The sequence below is a fragment of the Festucalex cinctus genome, chromosome 13 (genome assembly GCF_051991245.1).
Source record: "Festucalex cinctus isolate MCC-2025b chromosome 13, RoL_Fcin_1.0, whole genome shotgun sequence".
Taxonomy (NCBI): domain Eukaryota; kingdom Metazoa; phylum Chordata; class Actinopteri; order Syngnathiformes; family Syngnathidae; genus Festucalex; species Festucalex cinctus.
In genome coordinates this window covers 9,515,679-9,531,469 of record NC_135423.1, presented here as the reverse complement: position 1 = coordinate 9,531,469, position 15,791 = coordinate 9,515,679, and the positions used below count along the sequence as shown (strand labels likewise).

At 40.0% G+C, this 15,791-nt stretch overlaps 2 protein-coding genes across 3 annotated transcripts in view; one reads left to right on the top strand and one right to left on the bottom strand.

Annotated features, from left to right (window-relative positions):
- ltbp4 (latent transforming growth factor beta binding protein 4) overlaps positions 1–15,791 on the bottom strand; it is a 60,588-nt gene that overhangs the window by 43,282 nt on the left and 1,515 nt on the right. The window contains exon 2 of the mRNA XM_077542112.1: positions 7,232–7,323. The gene's annotated coding sequence lies outside the window, so the exon portion shown is untranslated. The remainder of the gene's footprint in view (positions 1–7,231; positions 7,324–15,791) is intronic.
- Positions 371–6,386, top strand: rrp8 (ribosomal RNA processing 8). 2 transcript variants are annotated; one of them, XM_077541178.1, is made up of 8 exons: positions 371–564; positions 628–746; positions 1,094–1,352; positions 1,735–2,443; positions 4,231–4,360; positions 4,435–4,541; positions 4,615–4,711; positions 5,780–6,386. In XM_077541178.1, the coding sequence occupies exons 2-8, from the start codon at positions 651–653 to the stop codon at positions 5,891–5,893; spliced, it is 1,512 nt and encodes a 503-aa protein (XP_077397304.1). In that variant the 5' UTR covers positions 371–564; positions 628–650; the 3' UTR covers positions 5,894–6,386. The 2 variants fall into 2 exon arrangements, with proteins under 2 accessions (XP_077397304.1, XP_077397303.1); XM_077541177.1 differs by having other exon boundaries at positions 371–746.

Sequence of the window (15,791 nt, the reverse complement as noted above, 5' to 3'; positions counted from 1 at the left end):
AACAGGATGTGACTGCAGGTGGAGGAGTTCAACAGGCGAGGGCGCTAGGCACAAGCAAATGTATTGGTTGGAAGGCGGAAAACAAGTGTTCAGTTATTATTTGATGAGTAAAAATGCAACAGTGGTATCTTGATGAGATTTACTTGCGTTGTCATATATGGGATCGCCCTTTTCTATCTTTCTCTTTCGTTTTTCACTTAATGACTAACTCCATGAACGAATGTATTTGTCAGGGGAAATTGGCCCGTATCGAACAAGTTCTAACTACTGTACAATACACAGTAGTTTTTTCCCGTTAAAATGTAACAAATGCAAATAAATTACAAAAACAGTGTCAACTGTCCTGTCATTACGTCATCAACGTGCGCCGCTCTGTTTTGCTCCATTCCATCCATGTGCGCATGCATGTAAGCTGAGTGACGAACGTGGTCCAAAAGGTGCCCAAAATCAGGCTGTGATTCATTTATTCGTAGCTCCGCAACATAATTTACTCAACTACATTTGGTGATAAACTTTCCGCTTGCATTCACCATCGATTCACTCGTTTAGACACGCCGTAGGCTGGTGAGTGAAATTAGAGATGATTTTGGGTGTCGCAGTAAGTCTTATTTTATAATGTATGCTTAGGCAATATACAGTTTGCGGGGAACATGTTTAATGAAGACGAAGACTGGAATGACGCCGCCGATTTGCTCAGAAAAAGTGTTGTGGAAAAGAAGCCAAACAGCAGCAGCTCCGATGTAAAGGTAAGTCGTATGTATCATGTATGTATGTATGTATGTATGTGTGCATGTCTGCACAACTATCACAAGTGTTGGAGATTTGCGTACCCAAAACATTTTCAGCATCACACATACAAAACTATACATATTTCTAAGAAAAGTAGAGCCAAGCCATTTATTTACTGAAATACAGAACGTATCAGGCATTTCTTAAGACCTGTGTTACTTTGTGGTTGTCATATCACTTGCTAATAACAGTCCTAGTAATATGTAATCTAAGCGCCACCAATTATTGTTTACCTGAGAGGGGAAGGTGGGTATCGATTTGGGGTTACAGTTGCCACATTTACAGACTTATCTATTCTGTTTAGTTGAAAAGCGTGGGAAAGAAGAGTCTCCTGCGGACGCTGCAGACATTGGGATCGATACCAGACTGGAAGGACGACGGCCAGCGTCAGCCGAACAGCGACAGCGACACCGAAGGCGCCGAGCCGCACATCAAAAAGAAGAAGAAAAGGAGAAAGCGGCCAAAACAAGCCAGCGTGACAACAGGAGAGCAGGAGAACAGCGTTGATGACGTCAAGGAAAAGAATATTATAACCAAGAAGAAGAAAGTGGAAAAGAAAATTAGTGAGTGTTGGAATTTCGTGATTAGAAATTAAATATTCCCGTTAGAATTATTGGAACAGTGAAAACCTCAATTGAGGCTGTAGACTGAAAAGTATTTGAGCTTTCACAGTACATCTCCAGATGAACATAAGGCGAATGGCCAATAGCATTATTTGTAACAAAATGCTACATTTCAAGTGAGCAAAAAATATTAGTAGAGGACAGGTATAATTATTATTATTTATTTATTTATTTATTTTTTATGTATTTGGGGAACTCTTTGTCCCAACTGTACTGGGCTTATTTTCTTTAGTCTTTTATTTGGACGTCATGCTATCATGACACAACCTCTAAAATGTGGACAGGAAGTTGCCTCATTCAGATCAGATGTGTCTTTTCAAAGGTGTGGAGAGGAGGAAAAAGGCTTACGAGGGTGAGACGGAGGTCAAAGAAACCCCGCAGACGCCGGCTGGCGACGCCCCGAAATTGAGCAGGCAGAAGTGGAAAAACAAAATGAAGAACAAGAGGAAATGCAAAAATAAATACGGGCCAACGAAACCTGAAGCGCAAGTCGAGAAGGACGATCAACCGTCGACACGTTTACACATCAGCGGCGGCAAACAAGATAAGGAAAAGACGCCGCAGAAAAGGAAAAGGAGTGAAGACCTCCACAAAGCCGACGCGTCGTCAATTCAGAGAGCCAAGAGGGAAAAAAGAGTTAACGGCTCAAAGCGAGAAGCGGCCGATTGGCAGACGCGCGATCACAAAGCGGAGATGCTGAAACGCGAGCGCCTCCGCAAGCTTCTGCGGCCGGCCAGTCCCAGGGAGGAGGCGGAGCCCGTTTGCGAGGAGGCGGAGCCCGTTTGCGTGGAGGGCAAGGAAACGAAAGAGGAGCGCTCGGCTTCGTTGCGCGCGCGCATGGAGCGGCGGCTGGAAGCGGCCCGCTTCCGCTACATCAACCAGTTCCTGTACAGCAGCAGCAGCGGCGAGGCCAAGCGCATGTTCCAGCAGGACCCGCAGGCCTTCGCCATCTACCACAGGGGCTTCACCGCGCAGGTGCGCCACTGGCCCAACAACCCTATCGATGCCATCGTCGACTACATTCGAAACAAGTAAGACCATTAGAAATTGTTTATTTGCATTGGCTCAATTTGTTTTTTTTTGTTTTTTTTTTGAGAATTCAAACTCATTCAATGCAAAAGATTTATTTACACTATATTGTTTCAACTCATTTGAATATTAACTCATTCCAACCCAAAATCGTGTAAATACGTTTTTAATACTTTCTCCTTAAATCCCAAAAACGTATTTACACGTTTTTGGGTTTGAATGAGTTAAAAAAAATTCCGTGTTGGGGTAAAGGAGGCTCTGAAAATGGCTGCCGTTGAACGACTTGATGTATTGATAACATTCATTCGGCGAAATCAAAAACGCTCATCATTTATTGTTAATTAAAAGCCAAACGAGAACGACAAATCGTCCGCATGCTCACACATGAACCACGGAAGAAATTTTTAAACAACTTTTTATTATTATTATTAATATACGGGGTCTAAATCAATTACCGGTAATTGTCCTGCAGTTTATATTTGCCAACTATTTTTACCTTTCATTTATGTACTCTATTTCCAGCAGTTTCCAGCAGACACTGGTCTCTTAATATCACATAAATCTTGGATCCCTAAATACTCCATTTGGATATTTTTGAGGTCATTTAAACAAAGCAAATCCCAATTTTTAGCTTAACGATGCAAATTGTGCAAGGACTTGACCCACCATTTGACATAACACAAAATCACTATATATTAGGGGTGTGAATTGCCTAGTACCTGACGATTCGATTCGTATCACGATTCACAGGTCACGATTCGATTCGATACCGATTAATCCCGATACGAATTTATAAGTCGATTGTTGCGATTTTTTTTCATTCAAATTTAGAAAATACTAATCAGTAAGCTTGTAGAGTGTAAGATTTATATGAAAATGTATTATTTATTTATCTGAAATTTCAGTCTTATAGAGGTTGTAATCTGTTTCATGTTTGAACAGCATTAAAATAAAATATTAAGGCTTAATGTTCCGTTAATATAACATTCTTCCATGCTCACGGTGTGAATCCTAACCCGAAGTCAGACGTTTTGTTGAATATTTTTCCATTAAAAATGGAAGTTTAAAAATTGATTCACACACACACACACAAAAAAAAAAAGGCAATGATGATAAGACGTTGAATCGGTAAGACTACCGAATGAACAATTCTGAGCTCTTAAAAAAAAAAAAAAAAAAAAAAAAAAAAATCGATTTTTTTTTAATTGAATCGATTCGAGAATCGCGCGATGTAGTATCGCGATATATCGCCGAATCGATTTTTTTTAAACACCCCTGCTATATATATATATATATATTTTTAAATATGGTAATAATAGTAATAAAATAATAAAGACATCGTTTTAAATCAAATAATGCCGTGCAACAAATGTTAATATGACGCACATTCAGCTACTGGTAACAAATGCACATTAGAAGGATTAATGCCCTTATAACTTCACAATTAAATTCTGGAATCGAAACAGAATTATTTTTTTTTCCTCAATATATTTACAGTTCACAACGACCCCCCGCGCCCCGCTATTGAAGCGTGACCACAATTAGTGATCTGTGCATAATTGATGTACATTGAAATGAATTGATGTTTTGTATTAATCAGCACCAGCCTCCAAAATTCCATATCGGTCAGGCCCTAATTGTATGATTGATTAATGTGCTGAGACTTCACAAAATGTACTTCGATCATTACTTAAAGGTTGTTTTTGATGTCGCCTGTTTTTAACCGATGTTGGCCGCTCATCAATTCCCTGCGTTTGTCTGCGTCCGCATCATCCTGACGTGGTTTCAGACCGCCCTCACTGGTGGTGGCCGACTTCGGCTGCGGCGACTGCAAGATCGCGCTCAGCGTCAAGAACAAAGTGCACAGCTTCGACTTGGTGGCGACGTGCGACCTGGTGACGGTCTGCGACATGGCCCACGTGAGTGCGTGCGCGCTTTGCGTGCGTCAACACAAAGCCCGCTCACGCCGACGACGTCTCCGTCCTCCCCGCAGGTCCCGCTGCAGGACAGCTCGGTGGACATTGCCGTCTTCTGCCTGTCGCTGATGGGAACCAACCTGGCGGCTTTCCTAGCCGAGGCTAACCGGGTCTTAAAAAGAGGGTAAATGGCGTTGTGCGAGTTGAAATAAAAAAAATAAAAAATGAAGGTCACTCGTATCTATTCTTTTTTTTAGGGGCGTGCTGAAAATCGCCGAGGTGGCGAGCCGCTTCGGCAACGTGAGGAATTTCATCACGGCGCTGGCCAGGCTAGGATTCAAGATGGAGTCCAAGGTGAGAGGTTGACATGCACAGGCCACTTGATTAGGTACACTGGGGGCTTGCCAACTGGAGCTCAGAAGTCACGTGCGGGTGTGAAAACAGACAGATGGGCCTCAAACTAGGTTTTGTTTTATTGATAAAATATTTATATATATATATTTTTTTTTCCTTTAATTCTAAATCATTTTTAAAATATTTTTCCAATTAGTTTTAAATAGTTGAATTAAAGATTTTTTTTTTTTTAAAGTATGTCAGTTCATTTTACTATTCTTTAATTTACGATTTCAATCAAAAAAAAAAAAGATTATAACGTCATTAAAAAACATTTTCATCTTCATTTTAGTAGAATAAGTCAGGGTTAGCAACCTTTTTTTTTTTCAATCTGAGAGCTCCTAATTGCAGAATGATTAATTTGAAGGCCCAGTTTCATACATACTTCTGAAATAACAAATTTGCTCAAATTACCGTTGTATATTATTTCATGACATGCATTTATGTGAAGACACTCATGTTATGGATTTCTCTCGATAATTTGGAACGTGTTTACACTTAGAAAAGATCACTGCTTTTATACAGTATTCCTAGAAAATCACAATGTCACATCACTGGTGAATGATCTATTTTATTTTTGGAAGAGGGCAGTGGGCTACTCGTGTAGGCCTTGGGGGCAACATGGTGACACCTGCACTCAATGATCAAATTATATACTCACATTTAATGAATTGCAAGTTTTTTACTTTACTAATATTTTGATGTTTTTTGCAATAAATACATGGTCCAATTATTTAAATAAGTTTTCCGTTTACATTATCATTTTACTTGAATATTTTTTTTTACTGTCAAATTAATCATTAACAATGGTTAAATTATGCAAAAATGTTTCCCATATTTTCAATAACTAAATATAGCAATAATTTCACGACTGTAGATACAAAATTAATTCTACAAATTTTAAATAATTTACAAAAAAAAACATTTTAATTATTTCATGAGATAACCGACTAAGATAAGGTTGCCAATGTAATGTTGTCCTATTGAGCCACAGTTAGTAATATTCTGTTTGTGTTTTTTTTTTTTAAGGACACGGACAACACTCATTTCTACTCGTTCCACTTCACCAAGACGGGCAACGCGCCGGAAAACGTGAAGAATTTTGGCTTGCAGCTAAAGGCGTGCCTGTATAAGAAGCGATGATTTACTTTTTCAACAAAGTGACATTTATGTACATGCCTGTTGTCTTTGTCAGTGTTTTACATTTGTTCAAAATGAGAATTTTTGTGAGTGTGTACAATTGTTGAAATACTCATTTATGAACCCAAGTCGTGTGATTTCTTGTATCGTTTTTTTTTTTTTTTTTTTTACATGTATTACTTTTAACTTTACAAAAATGAATAAAATGAAAACTACTAATTGCAATGCTTTGAAATATTATAGAAACCTGTAATATTGTTAATACGTAGGCCTAAAGGCTGAAGGGGAAAAAGACGAAATTCAAGTCCTCGAGACTGCTTTATTTATTTTTTTATTGCTGCACTTGTCAACATTTGCCTCAAGGGGGCGAAGTAACACCGGTTGAAGAAGAGCCTTAAGATGGGCTTTGATTAACGTTGTTTTATTTTTACGAAAAATACTACTATGATCATAAAATAGAATGTAAATAAACATTTTCCTTGAATTTTCTATTTAATATTTTCGCTATAGCTACTCAATATTTTCATGGCCTGAGGTCTGCATTAGAAATTATTTTCATGACCCTTCCAGTGTGATGTCACGTTGATGTTTTGTCACCCTACTACAATTCTTGATCATTTTGCTTGGCCCATATCTGTCTAGCATAGCCCACTTTTGTAAAAATGGTTAGCAACCCTACAAGTGTGACTGTTTCTTTGGCGGACTGGAACTGAGCAATTTGACCCCAAAACGAAACGTCCGCTTCAAACCAACATGGCTGACTTCCTTGCCCTTTTGGGGTTTATAGCTGCTTGAGACTCTTGTAGGTCAACTCGTAAAATTTCACATTACTAAGTGAAAGAGGCTTGAAGGGCAGAAATGTGAATTTTTTTCAAAAGTCTCCAGTCCCCATCCACACCGCGGAGCGATGTGGCGTTGCCGTGTGGAAAGTTGTGCTTGGTGCAAACCGTAAAGCGGCTCGCGCGCGTCCCACATCAAATGACTCACTGGTTTGGTTTCCAACAGGAAAATGAACAAAAGATGGACTTCTTTATATTCCTGGGCCAGATGCAGATTGAGTTTCTGCACAGGAATGACATCCAAATAAGTCATCTTTTTTTTTAACCAAGCTAACTCTGGCTGAACTGAATCCTACCCCGAACAGAAACGCTAACCCTTAACACACAAACCTATTTTTAACCCCTGACCCCGACTCCTAACCCCTAGCATGAGAACTAAAGAGCAGCTAAAAATTGTCCCCACGTAAGAGTGCTGTTTCGAACAAGGTTGCCCAAATTGTGACGCAAATAAAATCTAAAAAAATGAGATTCAAACTCATACAAACACTGAAAAGAAACTCACCATAACAGGAACACTTGATTGATGACAAGGCCCACCTGGATGGCAGACGATTGGCTGGATGAAGTTGATTGGTGGACACAAGGAACGTACGACTGACGAGCACAAGTGGAAATGAAAACACAACGAGTAGGCACGACATGAGAAAAGTGAAAACAAAATATAATCAAAACTGATAGAGCCACCTTACATTTTTGTTGTTGTGGTTGTTTTATGTTTGCATGCGATGCATTGGTTCGGCCGCGTGGTGGCGCGTGTGCCCCCAGGAAATAACTTGAAGCTCATGGTAATGAGTCTCAGGTGTGTGTGAAGCGGAGGAACTTTTAACTTTCGACATTAATTGATCGGTTTTGATTGGAATGTTGCTGGAAAATAAACTGTTTTTGTTTTTTAATTTAATCACACAATCAGACATTTTTGTGTTTTGTTTGTGATGCAGCGCCCGAAGAGTTCTGGCTCATTTGCCCGTCAAGCAAGTGTGGTGTCATATTGGAAAGATAACAACACAAATCAAGAATATCTATCTATGCACCAAACTGGGTTTACAAACGGTGCAATCATACATTTTTTAATAGCAAATAGTGACGTGAGTCACGTGACACTGCAGTGAAAAGGTCAATTGGGCCTGGTGACATCACGTTGCGTTCGCTAAACATGGCCGTCGACCTCCGTCAGCATACAAAGCCAAAGAAATGTCAGAGACCACCCTGCACCGTTTTCCTGCTCGCTACGCATCTCTGCTTTAACACTTTGTTAATTTCTCACCACTTAATGTCTTTTCCAGCAAATGAAGCAAGCGCAGGCGCAAACACAGTCGGCCCGGCTTATAGGGCCTTGCTTAGAACATGCACAACATTCATGGGCAATAAAGTAGCCCGCCAGACAATTCCGAGGTTTAAAGCTTTCTTCCCCATCTACGGCTCTAAAAGTCTTGACCTGTCCAAACTTAGTGTCAATCGCAGAGGTTACAAACGTGGTGGCCGAAGTTAGCTCCACCCCACACGAGGTCAAATTGAATTTGAATGACAGAAAGTGGAATTGAATTCAATGCAATACAAAGAAATTTATCACGTCAGTGAGAATGACACAGCGCATTTCACTTGTGTGCTAAAAAAAAAAAACAAGGAAAAAAACCCCGAATAGGCCTATCATCAATATTGCGTAACATTAAAAAGAATTTGAGCAAGTGACACATTAGGCAAGAAGAGTTCATTGTTCAAAGATGTCCAAGAAAGATGTCAAAAGTCTCATTTCAGACCAAGCTTAAAGTCGCGCTTGAAACACTCATGACTCATGGAGAAAATGTTTTGTTTTTGCTTTTTGTTTAGCGCCGCCATGACGACACAAATAACGACAAGACCTTCTTGTTCCGCGCGCGACACGTCTCCGCGCTCATGGAACGTCATCAAACGAAACCCCCAAAATCTTTGGCGCAGCGAGACGTGTTCTCCATCATTGACTGGCAGCCGTTCGTTCCAAAGTGCTGGCTGCTCGGCAGGCAGTGCTCCCATGATGCCTTGCAGGAGGCATCCGAGCGCGCGTCCACAAGATGACTCAGACTGCAGACGAATGGAAGTTTAGTCATTTATCAACGGCGGATGGGATCCGAGCCCTGCTGTGAATAACAAAAACAGAAATTGCAATGTGGTCTTCGAGTCGTTTCGCTAAACATGGCGGCTAGCCTGCTTGCTAACGGCAACGCTACAGCGTCCAAAGACGCCTGTGCCATTAAGCCGAGCAAGAGAAAAGTCAGTTCCTAATTAGCCAGTCCCTCAATATTATCAGTTCATATCCATTTTTTAGATTTATTTTCCATGAATGTGAATTTCACTGGTGCCATCTAGTGGTGAGGTGGCTGAAGCTGATGCTCACGTCGTCCACTTTGTTCTCACTAGTGACGACAGGCTTTAATGCGTTACTCAAGAATGGCCGCCATTTTGAGTAACTGGTAATTGAACATATTGCTGGAACATGTACATGAAACAAAACTAATAGTGAACACATTGAAAAAAATAATTTTTTTTTACAAAACAACAGGCACAAAACAAACAACCTTATTGTCTGGAACATCTTCAACCATAACTATATGGGATGAGGTAATTTTATATGTTGACTTTGTGACAACTAAAGATGAAAATATTAGGGTTGTTTGGTTGTATTCTTCCTACTGTAGGCAAAGTTTTGCCTATCTTAAAAAGAACAACAACAAAAAAGAAATTTGAATAAACAAGTCATGCCGGTGAGTGTCAACATGTCAAAGTGGAAAACTGACAAAGAAAGCAGCCCCTTTAGCACGCGTCCAACAGGTCCGGAGAAGTCTTTAAGGACCCGTAAAACAAGAGCGCAAAGACGAGGCCCAGTTTTTTTTTCTTTTTTTTTTTTCTTTTTTTTTTTTCCTTTCCAAGCGTGAAGACGTCCAAAGTCAATATGTCGTCCGGTGAAATACAGCGCGCCTTCACACACTGGATAGAAGGAAATAAATGCATTTCAAGAGTGTTTTATTGATACAGGTGCACACTCCTTTAGCAGACGTGGATGCCATTTTGCTGCCTTTTACACAAAAACACATTTCTGGATATTGTAATAAAAAGGTTGCTGATGGAGGGATGAAGTCATGCACTGCCAAAATTAATCTCACAGCATTTTGCCTTTTGTGATCAGCTCTTCTATGTGACAAGGAAAAGTGTTAACGATTACAGTGGTTTACAAACCTGAATTTCACAAACTGGACACGCCCCTCGTCCAGCTGGTTAAAAATTAGTTGGCGAGCAATTTGAATTTGGAGTTTTTTCTGTAACGGCAAAAAAAGTTTCACAAAGTTTGTTGCCATTTTTAACTGCCGGATGGCGTGAGGCCAAGTCGAGCTCTGGTGAAGACCGCGGCAGGATAACAGCGGATGGGGAAAAAAAAAAAAAAGGCCACTCATTTGTTTGTGGTTAGTAGAAGCTTTTGAAAAAGGTGGGCCAAGATTGTCCACAGATCAATGCGGAAACTGAGAAAGCAGGATTCTGGAGTCGGCGCAAAGTCGTCAAAGTCCTGCTGCACAAACGTCAGCTTTACAGATGCAAGCACAAATATCTAGCCTGTTAGCATGTTAGCATTTGAGTTCATTAGGGACTTTGAGGACTACAATGAATGGGATCGTAACCGCTAAAAAAATGTCACACCCAACTTTCCTGTCATTAAACATGATTTCAACAAACCACAAGTGAAAGCTGTGCTATAGCAGCAATAGGTAAGCTGTGACGTGATATAGTGGGGGATTACTGTCATCATTTATTGTAAATTATTTATTACAGCAGGCTTTCCTCCAGTCTTGCTGGGTGATGACATTTTTCCGGAAGGTCAAAGACAGTTCAGGAATGACATGGAGCATTCCATTTTTTCGGACACACACACAAAAGCACACATTCTTGCCGCGACTTCTTCCAGCCAACGGCAGAAATGAAGGTGATGCTGGAACGTCACGCTAATTAAAGCAGCCCAAGCGCTTCCTCGCCGAATGCTCTGCGAGCTTGGACGAAGAGTCCGGAAAACGTCAAAAGCGCTCCGCTGCTCTCGGCCGGAATGTTTTTCCCAGACGAGGAGCCACGCACGAACCCTACGCGGAGTTTACGCACTTCGTACAGATGTGCATCCTGGCAGGTACAGTAACAAGTATGGCCCTTATATATAAAAAAAAAATATGTACATAGACTGTACAAGCAGATTGAATATTTCTCCACAAGAATTGAAGCCACAAATCCATATTAGAAGTTGGCAACTTGGCAAAGCAGGCATCCAAGCTTCATTTCTTCATTTCGTTCGGGTTGTGATGTGAAGCATCCATCTATCTGTTATGCACTCCACTGTTATTGTAATTCTAAGTACCGGAATTATTCTACCGTACCAATATTTGATTTGTGGATGGATGTTTGCTTAAAAAAATAAATTAATAATAATAAATATATATATATATATATATATATATATATATATATATATATATATGTATTATTTGGGTTGGGTTTTTACTTCATGATACTTTCACAATGGTGCTTTTTTTTTTTCTTTTTTTTTTTTAAATCTAGATCTAAATTGTAAACACCAATTAACTCTTTGACTGCCAAACGTTATCCAAAAAACCCCAACGGTGCCAGCCGATTCGGAGCATTTTCACTCATCTTTCAAAGCAAACAGAATATTACGCGGTATGACGACATAAATATGATGGCTACCATATGAAAAAAAAAACATTCTATCATGAGGAAAAACAAGTATGTTTCTACCTTATTCCGTTCTTTAGTAAACACCATTTGAAATTAGGTCATTTGAGTGACATAAGAGAAAAACGTGCTTTTCGCGAAAAGATACTTTTTTTTTTGCACACCAGTGACTTTGACACTAATATTTTTTGTTTAGTGACAAGGTAGTGCTGCACAAGACGCTGCCCTGGCCATTCAGAGGGGAAAAAAAAAATGTAGTAAACGTAAATTAACGTTTTTTTTCATTAGGATTTTAGAATACGTTATTAAACGTTTTTGGTGGTCAAAGAGTTAACATTGGAACAACGTACCGAAAAAGAAAAATATATTTTTCCCGGCCGTCACACTGCTACAATGATTTACTGTTGACAGTCTTCCATGGCAAATTTCTCGGAACGGGATCCGTTCTTGAGAAACCACGCAGCGGAAGAAGACCTGCTACTACCGCCCCTGCCGAAAACAACAAACTCCTAGAGTAGGCGGTTGCGCAAAGTCTTACCCAGAGGGTTGCAATGGAAGTCACCATCTACAAAAACTCCATTCAGCAGAAGTATTAGAAAGTTAAAAAAAAAAGCAACAACAGAAAAAACTTTAAGTGTATTGGAATTTAATTGGAAAAAATAAATACATCAGTAGAATATTTTTGAAAACCCAAGCTGAAAATCCAGCAAGGTCTGCAGGTTAACAGACGGATTTGCATTGTGTTTGTTTGGCAATGACAATCCACGTCACGATCGCCGAGTCCAACATGTCATTGTCAGCACGTTTAGTTGCGCGAAAGCCATCAAACACGCCATTTGGTCTGGCCGGAATGCTTTTAAAGAGTCAAACGTATTGAGTGACACGTCCGCGTGACTTCCCGTTGATGTTGCGGTGCACTCGCCAGCGCCTTAATGACTCTTTAGTGGACTTCGAATGACTCGCACGTGATGTTTGCGCCGGGCCATCAAGCAGCATTTATTTGAAAGTACTTCTCATCACGCAGCTGAGTGCTTTGTGTGTTTCATGCAACCGAGAAGCAGGCGGCGAAGGAAAGTTGCTTCATTTCATCCATTACGATAAGCGCACTCGCTGGAAACGGCAGCGGATGAGTCGATTCTAGGGCTGGGCATCGATTCTTATTTCCTAATTTCAAGAGTTCAGTTCGATTTGATTTTTCTAGATTCGATTCTCTTCAGTTCAATCCGATATTGATTGATTATGAAACATAAATTCTTCTTAAATCTCATGGTAAAAACGCCACAAATGTTAAGTTCCAAAGTAAATTTTGCGGAGGCAGTAACTGGTCATATGATTTAGTTTATTAACTCATTCACTGCCATTGACGGAAAAAGACGTCAAATGATGCATTTTTTTTTTTCTGGTCTGGCAATGAATGTGTTAATAAATAACTAAAAAAAATAATATCAAAGTGGCCCTTGCAGCTTTCTATTTTTCTGTATGTGGCCCTCAGAGGAAAAAGTTTGGACACCCCTGCTGTACAATATATCAACAATTTATAATTGCTTCATTGATTTTTACCATGTTTAACTCATTCAGTGCCATTGACGGAAAAAGACGTCAAATGATGCATTTTTTTTTCTGGTCTGGCAATGAATGTGTTAATGAAAGTAACATGTTATAATCACAATCATTGGCATCAGCAAGGATGAGATGGAAATATTTTCCGAATTCTAATATTAATAATTGTAAATATAAACTTAAAGGGATACTTGACTTTTTAAGACATTTTCAGCAGTAAAGTTAATATTTTGTCTAGAATGAATTTGATTGCTTCATTATTTTTCATGTACACTTAATACCTTTAAAAAACAATTTTTACACTTGCTGTCGATTGATATCACCTGTGTTAAGGAAGTAGGTAACGACCAATTATGTCTCACCTGTAGTCAGGGTTAGCAGCAAACTGAGCGATGATTGGTCGTTACCTACTTCCTCATCATGCGTGATGTCATCTTCAGTCGACAACAAGTGGAAAAATATGTTTTTAAAAGGTATTGGTATTGAAAAATAATGACGTTATCAAATTCATTCTGGACAAATTAACTTTTGACTGCTGAAAATGGCTGAATGAGTCAAGTATCCCTTTAAGGTATTCTGAATTGTCTTAAAGCGCAACAAGTAATGTATTTCATAAATTTAAGAAAATAATTTTAAATTCATGTAAACAGTAAATTTCAAGAAAACAGTAAGATAAAACAAAAAATTGGTCTTTAAAAGTCTATTTTTCTATTATGAGATATTTAAATAATTTATGGTCTTATGATTTGGCTCGAAAAGGAAAATCGATTCAATATCTATTTGATTTTTTTAAACCCAGCCCTAGTCGATTCCATTTTATCGGTCTACTAACTTGGGATCACTGACTTACTGGAAACATCGACGATTTTGGACTCAGCAGAAATACCGCAGACTTTAGAAGAGTCAATTTTACCGGCTCACTGATTTCAGTTAGCACCGGAAACACCGCAGAATCACTCGATTTGTTTCAGTCAGGTCACTGACTCGATTAAGCGGATTCACAGCGAATGCCGCAGATTCCGCCGCACGCGTTGACTAACTCGATTTAGCGGGCTCACCCAAAAACCACTTTGCATTGACTCGTTATTATTGTTCGTGGACTGAGTTGATCAATTGCATTCGATGACCACCTCCAGTTAGTAGATTTGGCCGCAGACTCAAGTGAATAGATTCAATCGGTTTACTGGCTCAAGTTGGCCCACTCGCTCATATCGGTTCACTGACTCAAGACAGCTCGCAAAACGCTGACTCAAATGAAATTAGTCACTTTAGTCAACAGTCCATAAAATGAAATGTAAATTATTAGGCAAATTAAAAATTGAAATGATACTATAGTAGGATATCAACTAAATAGACGCAGTTAAAAAAAAAATGCATTGAAGAGCCTGCAGACATTTCAGAGGTGTTGTTGGTCAGACTTCCTTGCAGCGAGCTCTTAATTCAGGCAGCTGGGCGATAATGAGTGCACGCGTGTGCGTGCGTGCGTGCAGCTGACGCGACACAAAATGGCCACGCAAAGCTCCAAAGCGGCGGGACAAATGACTCCGAGGCAAGCAGCAAATCGATGCAGGTTTATGGACGTGGTCACGTCTCTTTTAAAGACAAGAGCAGACGGGGGCGGAGGGAGGGGCCCGCAATCCAACGCATCACCGCTGCGGCGTCAGGCTCAGTTAAGCATCAAACAGCACACGTTGCACTGCCGATGCGAGCAAACTTCAATCGGGGCCAGGAGACGAAAAGTCGATCGACTCAAATCAAGTTTTCAACTGTTGCCGTCCACTTGGAATGCTAAAGTCAAGACTTGAAACCAACTCTGATTCAAAATCAGGTTTAGCAAATCGTGGATTGCAATTTTTCACGAACGGCTGCTTTTAGACTCCGAATGCTAATGCTAAAAACAAAGCTACTAGAAATGACTGAGAACTGAAATCGATCCACAAGTTGTCCTTTCTTCCATTTCAAGCTTAAAACAGTCTGAGCTGACATAATCACAAAGCTAAGCTACCAACAAACTGATCAGATATTAAATCCTGAGCCTGAAAATTGGTTGACTCTAAATAGCATTTAGCCTGACCAATATGATAAGTTCCTTTGTTGTTGTTTTTTTGGGGCATGGCAACTTGAGACTTTTGCACAAGTTCACGCATGATAGACATGGCTTCCAAATTTCACATTCGCCATTCAATCAGCGCTAGGAGCAGAATTTGAAAATTATTTTGGAAATAGAGACTTTTTTTGTGGGTATAGTCAAGGTAGACATGTCTACCAAATTTCATCTTGGTATGTTAAACTGGCCTTGGTCGCTGGATTTTCAAATACTTCCTGAGGAGCTACCAGATGAGTTCCACTTTCAAAATGGCCGCGTCAAACCAAAATGGCAGACTTGCTGTGTCTTTACGGGCATGGTTTCTTGGTGCTGTATGTCCAACCACCTTCGGGGATGAACTACAAACTAAATCATCAATAAGTGCTTGGATACTAATAATTTTTTTTTATCCATTACCAGTCAAAGCATTGGAGACATTATCTCATGCTATCGAATGAGGACGGGTCACTAAACTGAAATATGAACAAGTTCTTCGGGGAGCTTCTAGCTGGAGCAAGTATGGCTGCTCATCTATTACACACACAACAAACACTTTGAAAATCCCTGTGGCGCCTCTTATGTACACTATGATCACTCGACCGTTGCATTCCAGTCACACGCACGCACACACTCACGATGTTCAGCCATCACAATGACAATAACACAATCTAACACGGGGACATTCCCACTGTAGCAGCCCATCTTGCAGGTG

Excerpts from the sequence above, each read along its gene's own strand:
- rrp8 (XM_077541178.1), top strand. The coding sequence starts at position 651 with ATGTTTAATGAAGACGAAGACTGGAATGACGCCGCCGATTTGCTCAGA. Across the intron at positions 1,353-1,734 it reads GAAAGTGGAAAAGAAAATTA|GTGTGGAGAGGAGGAAAAAG; the intron begins GTGAGTGTTGGA and ends GTCTTTTCAAAG. Across the intron at positions 4,712-5,779 it reads GATTCAAGATGGAGTCCAAG|GACACGGACAACACTCATTT; the intron begins GTGAGAGGTTGA and ends TTTTTTTTTAAG.